The sequence below is a fragment of the Bombina bombina genome, chromosome 4 (genome assembly GCF_027579735.1).
Source record: "Bombina bombina isolate aBomBom1 chromosome 4, aBomBom1.pri, whole genome shotgun sequence".
Lineage (NCBI taxonomy): Eukaryota > Metazoa > Chordata > Amphibia > Anura > Bombinatoridae > Bombina > Bombina bombina.
Genome location: NC_069502.1, coordinates 1,156,878,594 through 1,156,901,187, shown reverse-complemented (window position 1 = coordinate 1,156,901,187; position 22,594 = coordinate 1,156,878,594). Strand labels below are relative to the sequence as shown.

The window sequence follows — 22,594 nt, the reverse complement described above, 5'->3', positions numbered from 1 at the left end:
GTTCATAAACATATTTTTGTTATGATTTTTAAAGCTAAAAAGGGGGTACCATGAAGGTAGTTTAACATTTACACTGTTTTTATTAATGATTTATAAAATTCAGGACTTTAAAAAAAAAAAAAAACACAACAAAAAACTATTCCAAGACCATAAGATAAAGTCTGAGATCACCTCTGCATATTCTTGCACAAGTTTAGTTTCCTGAGCCATCACTTCTTCCTGTTCCTTAACAATTGCTCTAACTTGCTCCACTACAAGTGAATCTCTCTTAAGTTTCACCATGAGATCTTCTGTTTCCTAAAGGTAGATATAAAGGAAAGAAAAAAGAAAAGAAAGAAAGATTAAATAGTTAGTAAGCACTAACTTTATAAAAAAGTGTTGACATAAAAAAAGAACATTTACAATCACAAGTCAAGACTGATTGTCACGAGGAGAGTCACATTGAATACAATATATTTTTTTTTAATACAATATCTGCGAAGCGCAATAAAGTGAAGCCCAATAAAATGAGGTGCGCCTGTAATAATGTGGTCTAGAACATTCTTTTAAGGATTGTATGTATACAACTAGTGCTAGTGAACTGCCGCGGCAGCGATGTAGCCCTTGTAGTGCAGACTCACTCATGCGAGATTGCCAACCACTGTCTTGTGCGATAATAAATGTGTGCATCTGCTGCGGCCTCACTGTGAATGAAAGCGAACAGATTCTGTAGATGAGACCCTTGTCCCTCAGTTTACTAATAAATGGGACCCTGTACCTTTGATTTTTCTTCTATCTGTGGCCCAAGTGCTACCAATTCCTGCTGCATAATTTCAACTGAAGATGTTGCATCTAAGAGTTTAGAGAGTCCATTGAAGAAGCGGTTCCTGAGGGATAAGACAAATTACGCAACAGTAATAGATTATTTTCACATATTTATACAAAATTACACAAAAGAACAATTATATCTGTATGATTATATAAAGCATAGAAATGTCATATTCCTGTTAATGGAGAGCTAGTTTTGTCATGTAAATTATTCTGTGACCCATGAGATTTTTAATTTGTATGCTCACCACAGTATATCAGTGGTCCATGTGCAAAATGAAGCAGAAAAGTAACTAATAATAATTTTGTGAAATGAAACGTAAACATCCACACAAAGCAAAGTGCACAAGAAAAATATTGATTACTTCACAAGCACAATCTACTAGTAATTTTGTCTTTGGAGGTATTCTATTTATTTTGCCCCCCTTTTCATGTAAATCAGCTCTGAAAAGTGAGCAAATCCTAATTCTCAGAACTTGAAATGCACCCTGCTGACCTTTCAAGATTAACTTTGCTACAGATATGTCCCCAATTTGCTTTATAAAATAACAACTGCAAAACAAGGCACTTTATACTAACTTTATGACCCTGGCTAGTCATGTTGTCTGTGGACTAAATACCTTTCTATACCTATATATCTATAGATATACAGGTGTAGGTATATATAGAGATGTATAGAAATATGTATTTACAAAAAAATTGGACATTATCCTGTAAGTGAAGAACATTGAAATGTGAAATATGTACAGTACATATACAGTAAAACACATGCATATATATATATATATATATATATATATATATATATATATATATATATATATATATATATATATATGAATATGAAGGCATTTTTCCCCCCTAACACCTGTGACCTCATATCTTTGAGCCCTTATAATGTTTAATGCAATATTTTTTTTAAGAATTTTTTATCAGACAGTGTTAATATGAGTGCAACTGTACTGTTAAATGTATTTTTGATGTGTTTTGTGCAACTTTTTCTCTCGCACAATAGTTAACGGGAGCACATAAGTAGTGATAGCCCGACGCATGCTACATTCGATTGTGCTCAATCAAACACGTTTAATCAAACACGTTTACTTACAACTCATAAAAAACATGCACTATTTCCATTGCACAGAAATATCCTATATTGCTTGCGCGCTAACAGTAGTGCACCACTTGTAATCTAGCCCATGTTGTTCTACAGCAACACAACAGAAATGTCTTGTAATTACAAGGTGTTTACTGCCCCTTTCATTTGTAATTTGACATAAGTTAAATGGACATTAAACAATTAAAGGGACATGAAAATTAAAATTAAACTTTCATGGTTCGTATAGACCACTGGTTTTAAAACCTCTCCTCACGCCTCCCCAACAGGCCAGGTTTTTAGGATTATCTTGGATGAGAGCAGGTAAAATAACCCATGTTTACTAATCAGCTGATTATCTCTCCTGTGCTCCAGTTCAGATATCCTCAAAATGTGGCCTGTTAGGGAGACCTGAGAACGGGTGTGAAAACTAGTGGTATAGACCATACAATTTTAAGAGTCTTTTCAATTTAATTCTAAGTTTTCTTGGTATACTTTGTTGCCAATCATACTTAGGTAGGCTTAGCAGCAGCAATGCACTACTGGGAGCTAGCTGGTGATAAGTGGCTACATACATATTCCACTTGTCATTGGCTGCGTTCAATTCAGGTTCTAGTAGTGCACTGCTGCAAGTAATAAATAAATAATAAAATAGAATATTGCAACTGCGTTAACGTATTCCCCTATAGGCTTCAATGGAGTGCAAAGCTGGAAAAAAAAAACACCCAACAAGTCGCACAAACCTAATCGCTTTTAACCAAGTGCGCAAATCCGACATGACACTTAATATTTCACATTCCAATGTTCTTCACATAGCATAATATGTTCTATGTATTCATACATATTTCTGTATATATCTGATAATTTTTTAGGTAAAATATATATCTACTAGTCCTAAAGCCCGTGTACACGGCCAATTTTTGCAGTACAGTGGTTCCCCCCTTGCTCTCTCTCTATCCCCCCTCTTTTCTGCTCTCTCTCTCCCCCCTCTCTTTTGTTCTCTCACTCCCCCTCTCTTTTCCGCTCTCTCTCCCCGTCTTTGCGCTCTCCCCCTCTCTTTTGCTATCTCTCTCTCACCCTCTCTTTTGTTCTCTCTCTTTCTCTCCCCTCTCTTTCACCCCTTCTCTTTTGCTCGCTCGCTCTCTCTCCCCTCTCTTTTGCTCTCTCCCCCATCTCTTTTGCTCTCTCTCTCTCCCTTCTCTTTTTCATTTCTTTCTCCCCCCTCTCTTTTGCTCTCTCTCCCCTTCTCTTTTGCTGTCTCTCTCCCCTCTCTTTTGCTGTCTCTCTCCCTCTCTTTTGCTCTCTCTATCCCCCCTCTTTTGCGCTCTCTCCCCCCCTCTTTTTTGCTCTCTCTCTCCCCTCTCTTTTTTGCTCTGTCTCTCTCCCCCTCTTTTTGCGCTCTCTCTCTCCCCCCTCTTTTTTGCACTCTCTCTCTCCCCCCTCTTTTTTGCTCTCTCTCTCCCCCCTCTTTTGCTCTCTATATCCCCCCTCTTTTGCTCTCTCCCTCTCTTTTGCTCTCTCTATCTCCCCTCTTTTGCTCTCTCTCACCTTTCTTTTGCTCTCTTTCCTTCCTCTTTTTTGGTCTCTCTCTCCCCTTTCTTTTGCTCTCTTCCCCCCTCTCTTTTGCTGTCTCTCTCCCCCTCTCTTTTGCTCTTTCTCTCCCCTCTCGTATGCTCTCTCTCTCCCCCTCTCTTTTGCGCTCTCTCTCTGCCCTCTTTTGCACTCTCTGCCTTCTTATACGCTCTCCCCCTCTCTTTTGCTCTCTCTCCCCTCTCTTTTGCTGTCTCTCTCCACTTTCTCCCCCTCTCTTTTGTTGTCTCTCTCCCTCTCTTTTGCTCTCTCTATCTCCCCTCTTTTGATCTCTCTCTCCTTCCCCCCTCTCTTTTGCTGTCTCTCTCTCTCTATCTCCCCTTTTTTGAGCTCTCCCTCCCCCTCTCTTTTGCTGTCTCTCTCCCTGGCCCCACCTACGTCCGGCCCCGCCCCCCGGCCCGTTACTGACTCTCACTCTGCAGTGTTGAAGGCCAGGTGTGTTTGTCCTCGCGCGCAGTGTCTACTGCGCATGACAGCTTCGGACAAACACACTTGGCCTTTTATTATATAGGATACTTTGTAATGTACTTTTGATTTATACTATAAACAAACCCCTAATTGCTAACGCAAAACAGCTAGCGTGCCACTCGTAAATGAGCCCTTATTTTGCAAGCAAATCTTTTGCAATACAGTGCTTGATCGTGGGCTTATATTATGCATATATATTCATGTCCCAATCATAACAGAACTCTTGAGCAGAACAGTACTTCGTCTTGATCTTGCCATGGAACAGCGATGTTAATCCAGGGCTGACTAATCACATTATGAAAATTAGGTCTGTTCACCCGCTCACATTATGGATCAGCAAAATAACACAATGAAATTAAAAATCAAACGTTGTAAATCTCTTCTTGCGTGTTCCAAAAATATTAAAAGTAACATTTATCATATCTACCCCTTTAGATTAACCAGTAAATAAAAATATTAAAATATTTATGAAACGGTCAAATAAAATCTATCCAATTGCTATACTCATAATTACTATACTATATATATTTTGAAAAAGTTAAAAGATAATTATTGAAATAAATTACTGTTATACTTTGATATCAATAATAGATATTTGCATTGTTTTATTGGTGTTTTAAAATATTAACAGAAACAATTAATCCAAAATAACAAAAATAAATACATAAATAAAAAACAACAAAAATGTTTAAAAAAATCATATGTCAAAAATTTGAAGATTTTGATTATTTCGTTCTCCAAAAATCAGCAATGGGTCAGAAAAAAAAAAGAAATGCAAATTAGTACACAAAACTGAAAAACAAACTTTTAAAGATGGAGGGTTTAGTTAAAGGGACAGTAAAGTCATAATTAGACATTCATGATTTAGACACAGCAAACAATTTTAAACAACTTTAATTTAATTTGCTTCCTTCTCTTGTTATCCTTTGCTAAAAGGTTTATCTAGGAAATCTCAGAAGATGCAAAGAACCTAGGTTCTAGCTGCTGATTGGTGGCTGCATATATATACTGATTGTCATTGGCTCACCAGGGGGTCGATCCAATATAAAGCGTCGCCCGCAAAAGCCGGCGACGCCAATAATTGCGCGGATTTGGTATCCTATATACGGCGTAAGCTAGAAGTTACGCCCGTATATTTCTGCCGTCGCCCGCAGTTTTTTGGGCCATAGGCAGGTATACCAAACCCGCGCAGTTTGGTATCCAATATGCAGCGTAAGGACTTACGTGGCGAAAATGGAGAAAACTTACTCCATTTTCACCTCGCCACAAAAAGCAGCCGTAAGAAGCCTTACGCTGACTATTGGAGCCCCGTAACTCCCTAAACTAACTAGAAAATAAACCTAACACCTAACGCATGCGCAATGTCTATCTCCCTGTCAACCGCGATCTGCTAAAATAAACCTAACACCTAACGCATGCGCAATGTCTATCTCCCTGTCAACCGCGATCCCCCCCCCCGAAATCCCTAATAAAGTTATTACCCCCTAAACCGCCGCTCCCGGACCCCGCCGCCATCTACATAAACTAACCCCCTACTGTGAGCCTCTAAAACCGCCGCCATCTCTATTAAAATGATTAACCCCTAATTTAATCTACCTACCCCGCCGCCAGCTATATTATCTATATTAACCCTAAGTATATTATAGTTAATATAGTTATTACATTATATATATTAACTATATTAACCCTAATTATAATAGGGTTAATATAGTTACTATAGTATTTATATTAACTATATTAACTCTATCTAACACTAACACCCCTAACTATATTTATATTAAATTAATCTAATTAATTTATAAACTAAAATATTCCTATTTAAATCTAAATACTTACCTATAAAATAAACCCTAAGATAGCTACAATATAATTAATAATTACATTGTAGCTATGTTAGGGTTAATATTTATTTTACAGGTAAATTGTTAATTATTTTAACTAGGTATAATAGATATTAAATAGTTATTAACTATTTAATATCTACCTAGTTAAAATAATTACCCAATTACCTGTAAAATAAATCCTAACCTAAGTTATAAATACACCTACACTATCAATAAATTAAATAAAGTACAAACATCTATCTAAAAATACAATTAAATTAACTAAACTAAATTACAAAAAAAAACAAACACTAAATTACAAAAAATAAAAAAAAGATTACAAGATTTTTAAGCTAATTACACCTATTCTAAGCCCCCTAATAAAATAATAAACCCCCAAAATAAAAAAATTCCCTGCCCTATTCTAAATTAAACATATTTCAAAGCTATTTACCTTACCAGCCCTTAAAAGGGCCTTTTTTGGGGCATGCCCCAAAGAATTCAGCTCTTTTGCATTCAACAAATACAATCCCCCCCCCATTACAACCCACCACCCACATACCCCTATTCTAAACCCACCCAAACCCCCCTTAAAAAAGCCTAACACTACCCCCCTGAAGATCTCCCTACCTTGTCTTCACCACACCGGGCCGAACTCCTGATCCGATCCGGGCGATGTCGTCCTCCAAGCGGCAAAGAAGAATTCTTCCTCCGGCGATGTCATCCTCCAAGCGGCAAAGAAGAATTCTTCCTCCGGCGACGTCTTCCTCCAAGCGGCAGCAAAGTCTTCATTCTTCCGGCGGCATCTTCAATCTTCTTTCTTCGCTCCGCCGCCGCGGAGCATCCATCCCGGCCGACTGCTAAACTTGGAATGAGGTACCTTTAAATGACGTCATCCAAGATGGCGTCCGCCGAATTCCGATTGGCTGATAGGATTCTATCAGCCAATCGGAATTAAGTTAAAAAAATCTGATTGGCTGATTGAATCAGCCAATCAGATTCAAGTTCAATCCGATTGGCTGATCCAATCAGCCAATCAGATTGAGCTTGCATTCTATTGGCTGATCGGAACAGCCAATAGAATGCGAGCTCAATCTGATTGGCTGATTGGATCAGCCAATCGGATTGAACTTGAATCTGATTGGCTGATTCAATCAGCCAATCAGATTTTTTTAACTTAATTCCGATTGGCTGATAGAATCCTATCAGCCAATCGGAATTCGGCGGACGCCATCTTGGATGACGTCATTTAAAGGTACCTCATTCCAAGTTCAGCAGTCGGCCGGGATGGATGCTCCGCGGCGGCGGAGCGAAGAAAGAAGATTGAAGATGCCGCCGGAAGAATGAAGACTTTGCTGCCGCTTGGAGGAAGACGTCGCCGGAGGAAGAATTCTTCTTTGCCGCTTGGAGGACGACATCGCCCGGATCGGATCAGGAGTTCGGCCCGGTGTGGTGAAGACAAGGTAGGGAGATCTTCAGGGGGGTAGTGTTAGGCTTTTTAAGGGGGGTTTGGGTGGGTTTAGAATAGGGGTATGTGGGTGGTGGGTTGTAATGGGGGGGGGGATTGTATTTGTTGAATGCAAAAGAGCTGAATTCTTTGGGGCATGCCCCAAAAAAGGCCCTTTTAAGGGCTGGTAAGGTAAAGAGCTTTGAAATATGTTTAATTTAGAATAGGGCAGGGAATTTTTTTTATTTTGGGGGTTTATTATTTTATTAGGGGGCTTAGAATAGGTGTAATTAGCTTAAAAATCTTGTAATCTTTTTTTAATTTTTTGTAATTTAGTGTTTGTTTTTTTTTGTAATTTAGTTTAGTTAATTTAATTGTATTTTTAGATAGATGTTTGTACTTTATTTAATTTATTGATAGTGTAGGTGTATTTATAACTTAGGTTAGGATTTATTTTACAGGTAATTGGGTAATTATTTTAACTAGGTAGATATTAAATAGTTAATAACTATTTAATATCTATTATACCTAGTTAAAATAATTAACAATTTACCTGTAAAATAAATATTAACCCTAACATAGCTACAATGTAATTATTAATTATATTGTAGCTATCTTAGGGTTTATTTTATAGGTAAGTATTTAGATTTAAATAGGAATATTTTAGTTTATAAATTAATTAGATTAATTTAATATAAATTTAGTTAGGCTTAGATAGAGTTAATATAGTTAATATAAATACTATAGTAACTATATTAACCCTAATATAATTAGGGTTAATATAGTTAATATATATAATGTAATAACTATATTAACTATAATATACTTAGGGTTAATATAGTTAATATATATAATGTAATAACTATATTAACTATAATATACTTAGGGTTAATATAGATAATATAGCTGGCGGCGGGGTAGGTAGATTAAATTAGGGGTTAATCATTTTAATAGAGATGGCGGCGGTGTAAGGGGCTTACATTAGGGGTTAATAATTTTAATATAGATGGCGGCGGTGTTAGGGGCTCACTTTAGGGGGTTATAGATATAATATAGCTGGCGGCGGGGTACGGGAGCGGCGGTTTAGGGGTTAATAGCTTTTTTATTGTTAGGCTAGTGAGGGGGGATAGCGGATAGAGGGTTAGACAGTGCGGGCTATGTTAGGGAGGCGTGTTAGACAGTGCGGGCTATGTTAGGGAGGCGTGTTAGACAGTGCGGGCTATGTTAGGGAGGCGTGTTAGACAGTGCGGGTGTTTTAGACTTTAGTCAGGTTTTATAGGCGCCGGCAGATTCTAACGTGGCGCAAGACACTGGCGACGCCAGAAATTTGTACTTACGCAGATTTCTGGACATCGCTGGTTTGTGAGACTTACGGCACGTTAGCATCTGATGGCGACCTATATGGGATGGCTCGAGTTGCGAGCTGAAACTGCGGGCGACGCCGGTTCCCTCGCTTGCGCCGCAAACTGCGATCGATATCGGATCGCGCCCCATGTGTTCAGAAACTAGTAGTGCATTGCTGCTCATTCAACAAATGATACCGAGAGAATGAAGCACAATTGATAATAGAAGTAAATTGGAAAGTTGTTTAAAATGATGTGTTCTACCTAAATCATGAAAGACAAATTTTGGGTTTCATGTCCCTTTAATGCAAAATCCAGCCAAAGAGGTCACCCTGCAGTATTAAAGTGCCATAAAACATGATGAGATTTGTGCATATTCTAAAAGGGCTAATTAAGTAAAAAATAGTTTGCATAAAAAAATTGTTTTTACAATTGCTGCAAGTATTTTAAAATAATTTAAAAAAATAAGTAAAATTGCTTACAAAGCCATGCTGTCTGGAGTAGTCTGATCCTCCCCCCTCTTATCAGTGTTTAACATCAGAAACACAGGCATTGTATTTTAACTGAGTTCACAGCAGCTAATTTGCTTCAAGGCATGCTCCAGCAGATAATGACTGATAAAGTCGTGCATTCTACCATATCAATGGTGGATATAGATGCAGCCATAAAATGAATTGTGTGGGGGGAGTTAGAGCTGTACAATTCGGACTTAAAAGAAAGTGTTAATGGTGAGGCACTGCAGTATAAATTTGCAGGTAAAGTAATTAAAGTACATATTTTTATATCCCAACTTGTTTTATGTCCCTTTAAGACATTCGTTAACTATTACCTGTCCGTTATAACTTTTTCTTTCTTTTTCTGCAAAATGCCTGAAAATGTTTCAATGAAGCTCAGGTAATTTCTTGGGGTGACAAAATAATGTCTCCTGGTCTCTTGCAGATACTGTGCTGCTGCGCTTGAAACCGTCTTGTGAATTTTTACACACACCTGTGCAACATTGTTTTTCAGCTCCTGGAAGAAACCGCCATTAAAGTTATGTTTCGTTTTATTTCAAAATGGTTGTATTTAGTTTGTGACTACAGTGATGCAAATATGATTTTATATGATCCAAACTGATGAGTTAGATGACTTGAACAAAAACCCTAATAACACCCCTGTGCTATTGCTGTATATCGCAGATAAATAAAAATATAATTCAATATTCATGAGTAACAGAAAAGTCAACCGCAAAACATACATGACAAAACCCCTTGTAATATTGACAATGATGACCAGATAAAGTAAAGAAAGGGAAATTGTGGATTAGGGTGCACTACATTTTTCCTTAAAACATAACTTCTACTAGATATATTAAAATCTGTGTAATTAAGTGATAAACTCCTTAAGCGGAAAAGGAAACATACAAGCCCCAAAAGGGGCTAATAATCACTTGCTATCCCTTCAGATAACAAAAAAGCCTTGTTTAGAGGGGAGATTAGTCAGGCATCAAACAAAAGAAAGGTGTCAATCCAGGAACCCTCTGGTAGTCCTTAACGGGGTGCCCCAGCCAACCCGGTCGATAGCAGGAATCACCGGCACTGGGTGAGGTCTCCCTGAAGAGCTACCAGATATGTCTAGAAAATACAAAAGAAAACAAAAAAGCAAGTAAAAATAAAATATGCATTTCAGCCTGATTAAAGGTCTTCTGGGCCAGCCAGGAAATTTAAATAAAACGGCGACCAATCAGACAAAAGCAGATTCATTCGGATTATTTCCCTGATGAGAAAATTAGATATAATGTTATTTAACCCCTTAACGACCGAGGACGTGCAGGGTACGTCCTCAGAAAAAAGGCAGTTAACGCCTGAGAACGTACCCTGCACGTCCTCGGTGTGGAAAGCAGCTGGAAGCGATCCTGCTCGCTTCCAGCTGCTTTCCGGTTATTGCAGTGATGCCTCGATATGGAGGCATCCTCCAATAACCTTTTTAAGCCATCCGGTGCACAGAGAGCCACTCTGTGGCCCTCTCTGCACCGGAGATCGGTGGCTTGCGGCGTTGGTGGGTGGGAGCCGGACCGGGAGGCGGGTGGCGGCCATCGATGGCCCTGCTGATGTGGAGGGGGGCGGGATCGTGGGCGGGGGTGACCGGGGGCGCGCACGGACGCGCGCACGTGCACGGGAGGGCGGGGGCGGGCGCGTGCACGGGGAGGGAGCGGGTGGGAACCGCTACACTACAGAAAATCTTTAATAAAAAATGTTAAAAAACGGTCTTAGAAGTAAAAAAAAAAATGATAAGCAAGGTGGTGGGGGTTTGTCTGTGTGGGGGGGGAAGCTACACTACAGAAAAAAAAACAAAAAAATAAAAAAAAGCACTTTTTTTTGCAAACTGGGTACTGGCAGACAGCTGCCAGTACCCAAGATGGCCCCCAATAAGGCAGAGGGGAGGGTTAGAGAGCGGTTTTGGGGGGGATCAGGGAGGTTGGGGGCTAAGGGGGGAGAATCCTACACTGTAGCATATGTAAATATGCTAAAAAAATTTTTTTTAAAAAAAACCCTTTTATTTTAGTACTGGCAGACTTTCTGCCAGTACTTAAGATGGCGGGGACAATTGTGGGGTGGGGGAGGGAAGGGAGCTGTTTGGGAGGGATCAGGGGGTGGGATGTGTCAGGTGGGAGGCTGATCTCTACACTAAAGCTAAAATTAACCCTGCAAACTCCCTACAAACTCCCTAATTAACCCCTTCACTGCTAGCCATGATATACGTGTGAGGCGCAGCAGGATTTAGCAGCCTTCTAATTACCAGAAAGCAACGCCAAAGTCATATATGTCTGCTATTTCTGAACAAAGGGGATCCCAGACAAGCATTTACAACCATTTGTGCCATAATTGCACAAGCTGTTTGTAAATGATTTCAGTGAGAAACCTAAAATTGTGAAAAATTTAACGTTTTTTTTAATTTGATCCCATTTGGCGGTGAAATGGTGGCATGAAATATACCAAAATGTGCCTAGATCAATACTTGGGGTTGTCTACTACACTACACTAAAGCTAAAATTAACCCTACAAGCTCCCTAAAAACTCCCTAATTAACCCCTTAACTGATGGGCATAATACACTTTTGGTGCGCAGTGGCATTTAGCGGCCTTCTAATTACCAAAAAGCAACGCCAAAGCCATATATGTCTGCTATTTCTGAACAAAGGGGATCCCAGAGAAGAATTTACAACCATTTATGCCATAATTGCATAAGTTGTTTGTAAATAATTTCAGTGAGAAACCGAAAGTTTGTGAAAATATTTGTGAAAAAGTGAACGATTTTTTGTATTTGATCGCATTTGGCGGTGAAATGGTGGTATGAAATATACCAAAATTGGCCTAGATCAATACTTTGGGATGTCTACTAAAAAAAAATATATACATGTCAAGGGATATTCAGGGTTTCCTGAAAGATATTAGTGTTCTAATGTAACTAGCGCTAATTTTGGAAAAAAATGGTTTGGAAATAGCAAGTGCTACTTGTATTTATTGCCCTATAACTTGCAAAAAAAGCAAAGAACATGTAAACATTGGGTATTTCTAAACTCAGGACAAAATTTAGAAACTATTTAGCATGGGTGTTTTTTGGTGGTTGTAGATGTGTAACAGATTTTGGGGGTCAAAGTTAGAAAAAGTGTGTTTTTTTCCATTTTTCCTCATATTTTATAATTTTTTTTATAGTAAATTATAAGATATGATGAAAATAATGGTATCTTTAGAAAGTCCATTTAAAGGCGAGAAAAATGGTATATAATATGTGTGGGTACAGTAAATGAGTAAGAAGAAAATTACAGCTAAACACAAACACCGCAAAAATGTAAAAATAGCCTTGGTCCCAAACGGACAGAAAATGGAAAAGTGCTGTGGTCATTAAGGGGTTAAAGGGATACTGAAGCAAAATTTTTTCTTTTGTGATTCAGATAGAGCATGCAATTTTAAGCAACTTTCTAATTTACTCCTATTATCACATTTTCTTCCTTCTCTTGGTATCTTTATTTGAAATGCAAGAATGTAAGCTTAGATGCCGGCCCATTTTTGGTGAATAACCTGGGTTATTCTTGCTGATTGGTGGATAAATTCATCCACCAATAAAAAAGTGCTGTCCAGAGTACTGAAACAAAAAAGAAGCTTAGATGCCTTCTTTTTCAAATAAAGATAGCAAGTGAACGAAGAAAAATTGATAATAGGAGTAAATTAGAAAGTTGCTTAAAATTGCATGCTCTATCTGAATCACGAAAGAAAAATTTTGGGTTCAGTGTCCCTTTAAACATCCTAAATATAAAGTGATAATAGCTCCTTCATGAGAATCTGGAAATGAGAATTTAAATAACAGTTTTACATAAGTTCGAGAACTGTATTTTATCTTAAAAATGTGCCATTATTTTATATGGCGTATGTAGACGCGCCATTATGATTGGCTGTTTTCTGACACAGTTCCAGACTTGATTGTGAACTATTGTTATTTTTCTATTTTTCATGATATATTTTGCATGTTTTTCTATAATAAGAGTCAGCAGCTCTCTGATTGGTCGCCATTATGGACGTCTAGGCGGACTGTTTTGAGAGCTGACAATGACGTATACCTTTTGCCGAGAATAGCCCAACGGTGACCAATCTAAAGGAATCTGCTTGTTTCCAATTGGTCACCATTTTATTTCACATTGCCGGCAGGCCCAGAAGACTTTTAATCATTTTTTTTAAATTTGATTAATAAAAGGCCTGTTTTCAGTCCGAAACACGTTCTTTTTTATTTTACTTGCTTTACTGATTTCTTTTATATTTTGTGGATATATCTGGTAAATCTACAGGGGGTACTCACCCAGTGCCAATGATTCCTGCTATCGGCCTGGTTAATTGGGGCACCCCATTAAGGACTACCAGAGGGTTCCGGTATTCACACCTTTCCTTTGTTTGGTGTCTAACTGATCTCCCTAAGCAAGGCCTTTTTTTCTACCTGAAGGGATAGTAAGTGATTATTAGCTCCTTTTGGGGCTTGAATATATATTTTTTTGTTTAAAGAGCCTTTCACTTAATTACACAGATTTTAATATAGCTAAAGTTATGTTTTAAGGAAAACTTTAGTGCACCCTAATCCTTGTTTTCCCTTTCTTTTCTTATCTGGTCTTAGTATATCAAAGAGAGGGACAAACCTGGTTAGAAAGCTTATCCTAACCTGTAGTTTCCAGTTAATTTAAAGTGAAAGCCAATCGCTAGTGAAACGCTAGGATTTACCATTGCTCAAGCAGCCCACGGAAGCTCAGTGCAGCGAACGCTTGAAACAAATAAAGGAGCTTTCTGCATAAAGTATTTTATACTTCATGACTGAAAGTCCCCTTTATTTGTTCCAATGGTCAATCCTAGCGTTTCACAAACACTGGTATTGACTTTCACTTTAAAGCCCTATACGCTACATAGTAAAGTGACAACGTAACTTTCTACAATACTGAGAATTAGTCAGGAACCTCTGTAATATGTGCAAAGTATTTTATGGAACTCATTTATACAGAGGTAAATATTGCTGTAAGATTCTGTGAGTTTAGTTTTTTTCCTTTAAATGTTGTATTTGTTTAAAACAGTTTTGTTCCTTCAAGTCATTCCAGTCAGATTTCTATTTAGGTTTTGTGGTGTCCTGGACATACAGAAATATGAACAGCCAATTTGTATCGTATATATTTCTCACAACTAAGGACTAGATTACAAGTGGAGCGCTAACAGTTATGCACGAGGGATAAGGGGTTTATTAGGGGTTTTATGTATACGTTGTTTTTTTTGCTCGTATTACAAGTTGAACGCTCTTTGGGTAAGCACAACCTCAGAGCTCTGTTAACTGTTTTGCGAAACAAAAAAGTGTCACAAAACACATCAAACATACATTATGATGTACAGCTACACTCATAACACCATCTAATAAAATGATTAAAAAAAACATTTTGCACATATATGCTTACATATGTATTTATAAACATGTATGCACATAAAAACATATGTATGCATAAATAGACATATACATAGGTGCATTGGAGCCCTTTGGAGTTAAGTAGATGAAAACATGTAAAACATATTTATGCAATATTTCTATTTAATAAAGTGTTTAACTGTGTATTTACTGTAAATATTTCACATTCCAATATTCTGCACATAGCAGAATATGTTCTATGTGTGTATATATATATATATATATTATGTTTTTTAGCAAAATACCATCAGATACATGTAGAAAAATGTATTTATGAATAAATAAAACATATTCTGTTATATGAACAACATTGGAATGTGAAATATTCATATTTTCATGTCGGGTTAGCGCACTTGAGTATATGAGTTCAGGTTTGCGCACGTGTAGGGTGTTTTATTCCGACTTTTTTGCTCTTATCACTTCTATGGGGGAATAGGTTATCGCATTTTACACTCGTCAGGTTAGCGTGGAGCGAAAACACTTTACTTTCAACTTGTAATATGAGCGGAACTCGATTAACGCACAAAACTTACTTCTAGTGCAGTTAACGATTGAGCGTTAAATAATGCTCCACTTGTAATCTGGCCCTAAATCATTAATTCATGTGAGCCACAGAACAGCGAATGACCTCTTCCATGCCACAGATAAACCACCGTGATTAAACTTCTTTCTTCCAATACCATAGTGTCTTAACCCCCCTTCCTGCCAGTAACACAGAGGAGTAATGTAACCCAATTCCTGTCTGTAACAAACACAGGGCAGTGTTTTAATACCTTCCTGAAAGTAACACAGATAAAGCAGTGGTTTAAACATCTACACATCAGACAAAACACCAGGCACTATTTAAGAGACACCCAAGAAGGAAAGTTAAATGGTGAATCACTTTGCCAGTATTAAAAAGAGCAAAGAAATTATCCATTGCAATTTTTTCCTTCAGGATCTCTCTGAGTAATCCAATTAGGTGTCGCTGAATAATAAAAATGTAGCCTGCAGACTACTAGCAAATCACAAAGCTCCTGGGTAACGGTAATCACTTATTTTTTTGTATTTTCTTATACAAAGATTTCCTGTACAGAGGGGATTAAAAAGTAAGAAAAAACAAGCATGGATTTTATCATAACATTTACCGCTGCTATTAAGCGTTAAATACAAGAGCAATATAATTATTGCACAGGCAATTTGCACATCTAGGCAAGTACCCCTGCTGGCCTTACCTCAGAAATACCTTATATACATTGTTACCAATGCACCAGAGGATTCTGGGTAGGATATACAAATTAGATATGCAATATCTCAGGCTTTTTGCTCAGAAATATCCTGTATACATTGTTACCAATGTGCCACAGGATTCTGGGCAGGATATTGCATATCTAATTTGCATATCCTACCTAGAACCCTTTGGTGAATTGGTAACAATGTATACAGGGTATTTTTGAGGTAAGGCATTGTCTTTTATTCTATGGTTTATATATTTGCTTTATAGGGGCTTGTGCATAGCAGAATATTGCATTTTCTGTTTCAATCACTCTGAATCCAGCATAGAAAAATAACTTACTTCACTATGGGGAACAAAGTCCTCTTGAGCGACGTAGCTATTTGCCACATCAAGAAGTGCTTCCTCAGACCACTCATCATACCAGTCAATGGTGCAGCAATTAACGAGGGAAGGATGGGACCGACAATACTCTCTGAAGGACTGTCCAGCTGGGCTTAGTGCCAGGACTACATGAAGATGGTGGCACACTCTCTGAATCCGCAAAACAACAAGTTGTAGAAAAACAGAAGGTTACATTTAATTCAGACATAGGTGTCCAGAGATGAGGATAAGGGGCAATCACATCTGCCTGGAATTTTACTCTGTATGTTTGAGAATAAACGCACACTTGAGTCACTTTTTCGTGCCAAGGAGCCACTATTTTTGAAAAAAGAACAAACAACTCTCTCCTGCTGTAAATGTTGCCACCAATATTATTATGTTTGGGTGTTTATTTTATTGCTCCCATTCTGAAAACATTTCTGTGGATGCCTGTGACATTAGGGTTAATAATGGATGGCTACCTTTTACATTCTCAATAAATGTACTGACCAACATTCCAATACATCAACATTTCAGAAATTCATAAATACATTATTTGTACTCATAAAAATGTATATATAAACCAAAACAAATTAACTTTCTAATTAAGCCATAAAAAGTTTTTTTTTTAATTACCCAAACAACATATAGGGCTAAATTTCAAGTCCAACACTACTCATTGCGGCACAAGTTTTTGTGTTCGGCTTCACACTTGCGGCTAGATTACGAGTTTTGCGTTATGAGCGGCTCGGTACTAACTTGCAAGTTATTTCCACTGCTCACCTCCCTATAGCGCTGCTATTACAGGTTTGCAAAAACCCGGCGTTAGCAGGCAATATGGAAGCGTTGAGCTCCATTTAGCTCCATACCGCACTAAAATACCAGCGTTGCTTTGAGCTGCTTTGACGTGCTTGTTCACGATTTCCCCATAGAATGGGGAATCAATGGGGAGAGCCGGCTAAAAAAAAGCCTAAAACCTGCAATAAAGGAGCGTAAAGCTCCGTAACGCAGTCCCATTGATTCCTATGGGGAAAGAAAAGTTATGTTTAAACCTAACACCCTAATATAAAAACCCCGAGTCTAAACACCCCTAATCTGCCGCCCCCGATATTGTCGCCACCTACATTACACTTATTAACCCTTAATCTGCCGCCTCCGCCGCCACCTACATTACACTTATTAACCCCTAATCTGCCACCCCCAATGTCGCCGCAACCTACATTACAGTTTTTTTAACCCCTAATCTGCTGCCCCCGACATCGCCGCCACCCACCTACACTTATTAACCCCTAATCTGCCGCCCCCAACGTCGCCGCCATTATACTTAAGTTATTAACCCCTAAAACTAACCCTAAGTCTAACCCTAACCCTAACGTAACCCTAACACCACTAACTTTAACATAATTAAAATAAATCTAAATAAAAATTAAAATTAATACCTAAATAATTCCTATTTAAAACTAAATACCTGTAAAATAAACCCTAAGATAACTACAATATTACTAATAGTTACATTGTAGCTATCTTAGGTTTTATTTCACAGGCAAGTTTGTATTTATTTTAACTAGGTAGACTAGTTAGCAAATAGTTATTAACTATTTACTAGCTACCTAGTTAAAATAAATACAAATTTACCTGTAAAATAAAACCTAACCTGTCTTACACTAACACCTAACCTTACACTACAATTAAATAAATTACATTAATTAAATACAATTAACTAATGGCTAGATTACGGGTTTTGCGTTATGAACGGCTTGGTACTAACTTGCAAGTTATTTCCACCGCTCACCTCCCTATAGCGCTGCTATTACAGGTTTGCAAAAACCCGGCGTTAGCAGGCAATATGTCAGCGTTGAGCAAAATTGAGCTTCATATCGCACTCAAATACAAGCGCTGATTTGAGCCGGTTTTACGTGCTCGTGCACGATTTCCCCATAGACATCAATGGAGAGAGCCGGCAAAAAAAAGCCTAACACCTGCAATAAAGGAGCGTAAAGCTCCGTAACGCAGCCCTATTGATTCCTATGGGGAAAGAATAGTTATGTTTACACCTAACACCCTAACATAAACCCCGAGTCTAAACACCCCTAATCTACATTGTAGCTATCTTAGGTTTTATTTTTATTTCACAAAAAAAACCTAGCCTAAACTAAACTGCCAATAGCCTTTAGGGCCTTTTGCGGGGCATTGCCCCAAAGAAATAAAAAAAAAGAAATGTAAAAAAAATACAAACAACCCCCCAACAGTAAAACCCACCACGCACACAACCAACCCCCCCAAATAAAATCATATCTAAAAAAAAACCTAAGCTCCCCATTGCCCTGAAAAGGGTACTTGGATGGGCATTGCCCTTTAAAGGGCATTTAGCTCTTTTACTGCCCAAAGTCCCTAACCTAAAATTAAAACCCACCCAATAAACCCTTAAAAAAACCTAACATTAACCACCCATAGAATTGGAACAGCAAACAGAATGCAAGCTCAATCCTATTGGCTGATTGGATCAGCCAATAGGATTGAAGCTCAATCCTATTGGCTGATTGCATCAGCCAATAGGATTTTTTTTACTTTAATTCCGATTGGCTGAGAGAATTCTATCAGTCAATTGGAATTCAAGGCACGCCATCTTGGATGACGTCCCTTAAAGGAACCTTCATTCTTCAGTAGCCGTCGTCAGAAGAGGATGCTCCGTGCCGTATGTCTTGAAGATGGAGCTGCTCCGCGTCGGAAGGATGAAGATAGAAGATGCCGTCTGGAAGAAGACTTCTGCCCGCCGGGAGGACCACTTCTTGCCGCTTGGATGAAGACTTCTCCTGGCTTTGTTGAGGACTTCTGCCCGCTTGGATGAAGACTTCTCACGGCTTCATTGAAGATAGATGTCCGGTCTTCAAAAACTGTAAGTGGATCTTCGGGGGTTAGTGTTAGGTTTTTTTAAGGGTTTATTGGGTGGGTTTTATTTTTAGCTTAGGGTTTGGGCTGAAAAAGAGCTAAATGCCCTTTTAAGGGCAATGCCCATTCAAATGCCCTTTTCAGGGCAATGGGGAGCTTAGGTTTTTTTAGTTAGGATTTTATTTGGGGTTGGTTGTGTGGGTGGTGGGTTTTACTGTTGGGGGGTTGTTTGTATTATTTTTTACAGGTAAAAGAGCTGATTTTGTTGGGGTAATGCCCCGCAAAAGGCCTTTTTAAGGGCTATTGGCAGTTTAGTTTAGGCTAGGGTTTTGTTTATTTTGGGGGGCTTTTTTATTTTGATAGGGCTATTAGATTAGGTGTAATTAGTTTAAATATTTGATAATTTCTTTTTTATTTTGTGTAATTTAGTGTTTATTTTTTTGTAATTTAGTTAATTGTATTTAATTAATGTAATTGATTTAATTGTAGTGTATGGTTAGGTGTTAGTGTAAGACAGGTTAGGTTTTATTTTACAGGTAAGTTTGTATTTATTTTAACTAGGTAGCTAGTAAATAGTTAAATAGTTAATAGACTCTTTACACAAACAGGAGCAAGCTGGAGTAGGTATACGTCAGTATTATCCTAAAACTTTGGGGCTTGGTTAGGAATCTGAAAATCAGCGCAATGTTATTTAAAAATAAGCAAAACAATACATTTAAAAAAAAAAAAAAAAAGGTTTATTGGCTATATAAATGGATCATCTACAAAACATTTCTGCAAAGAAAAATCTAGTGTATAATGTCCCTTTAATAGCTGTTGTGCTTTAAAATACAAATTAAAATGTTGTAGAAAAAAACGAAAAATTAAATAAGAATAACATTTGAAGAGTTTGGGAAGGGGTATACGGCTATGGTATATAACAAGGGAATGGCGGGTGTTGCATGTGTGGGAAGTGTGTGCGCTAATCCTATGTGCGAGAAACAAGTGTAGAAGTGTATGTGTTGATGCTAATATGTACAGTTAAACTAACATGGAAAGTGTATATTAAGAACTCCACTATTTGAGTGGAAGTATTGCACTAGAGCAGTTTTAGGCATCTGCACCATCCAAAAAAGTGCAGCTTGATTTTAGTGAACCACTTATAATCTAGGCCATGGAAGGCCAACTTGTCAACACATGGGGGCCGCAGATCAATACTTTAAAAGTCTAAAGGGCCACAAAAACATTTATGGGTATTAAATAAGCAAGACACATATATTCTAAAAATATGACCAGATTTGGCTAAGGCTGCAGGGTGCTCTCTGTATGCCGTTCTTACCTCCAGATGGCTTTTTTGAGTTGCTGTCACCTAAAAGCACACATTTTTTAGTTCCAAATTTTTTTGCGGCCACAAAAACTATGCCACTCATTGTTAGTCCTGCTTTTTCCCAGTGCCGCAAAGACTAGTGCAGAGGGCCACATGTAGCCCTTGAGCCACCAGTTGGTCTACTCTAGCCCATAGGGCCCATATGTTTATTGCTTATAAACAAACAAAATGTATGCTTACCTGATAAATTTCTTTCTATCCGGATATGGTGAGTCCACGGCTTGAGTAATTACTGTTGGGAATATAACTCCTGGCCAGCAGGAGGAGGCAAAGAGCAGCACAGTTAAACTGCTAAGTATCACCCCCTTACCCATAATCCCCAGTCATTCAACCAAAGGGAAATGGAGAAAAAGGAGTAACACAAGGTGTAGAGGTGCCTTACGTTACAGTCAAAAGAACAACTGTCTTTAAATAAAGGGTGGAGCCGTGGACTCACCATATCCAGAAATAAATACATTTATCAGGTAAGCATAAATTTAGTTTTTCTTTCCTAAGATATGGTGGACACGGGTAATTACCCAAGCTAGAGGACACGGATAAATAGGGAGGGACAAGACAGGCAGTCCTAAACAGAAGGCACCACCGCTTGAAGAACCTTTCTCACAAAAGAAGCCTCAGCCGAGGCAAAAGTATCAAATATGTAAAATGTTGAAAAACGTATGTAGAGAAGACCAAGTTGCAGCCTTGCAAATTTGTTCCACAGAAGCTTCATTTTTGAAAGCCCAAGAAGAGGAAACAGCTCTTGTGGAATGAGCCGTAATTCTCTCAGGAGGCTGCTGTCCAGCAGTGTCATAAGCCAAACGAATTATACCTCGTTACCAAAAAGAAAGAGTAGTAGCAGTAGCTTTTTGACCTATACGTTTCCCAGAGAAACGGAAAAAAAAAACAGAGGACTGGCAAAAATCCTTAGTCGCCTGTAAGTACAATTTAAGAGCACGTACAACATCCAAATTGTGTAACAAATGTTCTTTGGAAGAAGAAGGATTAGGACACAGAGAGGGAACAACAATTTCCTGATTGATATACTGTATCTATTAGAAACAACCTTAGGAAGGAAACCTAACTTAGTACGAAGAACCGCCTTATCGGCATGAAAAATAAGATAAGTGGAATCACACTGCAGAGCTGAGAGTTCCGAAACTCTTCGAGCAGAAGAGATAGCAACAAGAAACTCAACCTTCCAAGATAACAACTTAATATCTATGGAATGCAACGGCTCAAACGGAGCCAGCTGTAAAACTTTAAGAACAAGGTTAAGGCTCCAAGGAGGAGCAACAGACTTAAAGACAGACCTGATTTTGATCAAGGCCTGACAAAAAGATTGTACATCTGGCACGTCCGCCAAACGTTTATGTAGTAAAACTGATAAAGCAGAAATCTGACCTTCAGGGTACTGACTGACAATACCTTCTCCAGGCCTTCCTGAAGAAAAGATAAAATTCTAGGAATACTAATTCTACTCCAAGAGTAGCTCTTGGATTCACACCAATAAAGATAATTATGCCATATCTTATGGTAAATCTTTCCAGTAACAGGATTGTCAGCCTGAATCAAAGACTGACTCAGATAAACCATGTTTAGACAGAATTAAGCGTTCAATCTCCAAGCAGTCAGCTTCAGAGAAACAAGATTTGGATGAAGGAAGGGACCCTGAATCCTGAGGTCCTTCCTCAGAGGTAGTCTCCAAGGTGAAAGAGATGACATCTCCACTAGGTCTGCAAACCAGATCCTGCAAGGCCACGCAGGGGCTTTTAGAATCACTGACCCCCTCTCCTGTTTGATGCGAGCAATGACTCGTGGAAGGAGAGCAAACGAAGGAAACAGGTATGCCAATCTGAATACCCAAGGAACCGCCAGAGCATCTATCAGAACAGCCTGCAGATCTCTTGACCTTGAACCGTACCTTGGAAGCTTAATGTACTCCGGCACTCCCCATTTGAGGACTAAGCTGGAAAACACCTCAGGTTGTATAGTCTGTCTGCTCAGAAAATCCGCTTCCCAGTTGTCTACTCCTGGAATGTTGATGGCAGATAGACAGCAATTGTGGGTCTCTGCCCACTGAAAAATCTGAGTAACCTCCTTCATGGCTAAGGAACTCCGAGTTCCTCCCTGGTGATTGGTATAAGCCACAGAGATTATGTTGTCTGACTGGAACCTGATAAACTGGGCTGAGGACAACTAGGGCCAAGCCAATAGAGCAATGTAAATCGCCCTCAACTCCAA

General features: G+C 38.5%; 1 protein-coding gene across 1 annotated transcript in view; it reads right to left on the bottom strand.

Annotated features, from left to right (window-relative positions):
- Window positions 1-22,594, bottom strand: part of DNAH14 (dynein axonemal heavy chain 14) — a 746,387-nt gene that overhangs the window by 201,665 nt on the left and 522,128 nt on the right. Inside the window, 4 exon segments of the mRNA XM_053712788.1 lie at window positions 172-297; window positions 758-866; window positions 9,401-9,582; window positions 16,096-16,287. Coding sequence (XP_053568763.1) covers window positions 172-297; window positions 758-866; window positions 9,401-9,582; window positions 16,096-16,287 — 609 coding nt within the window.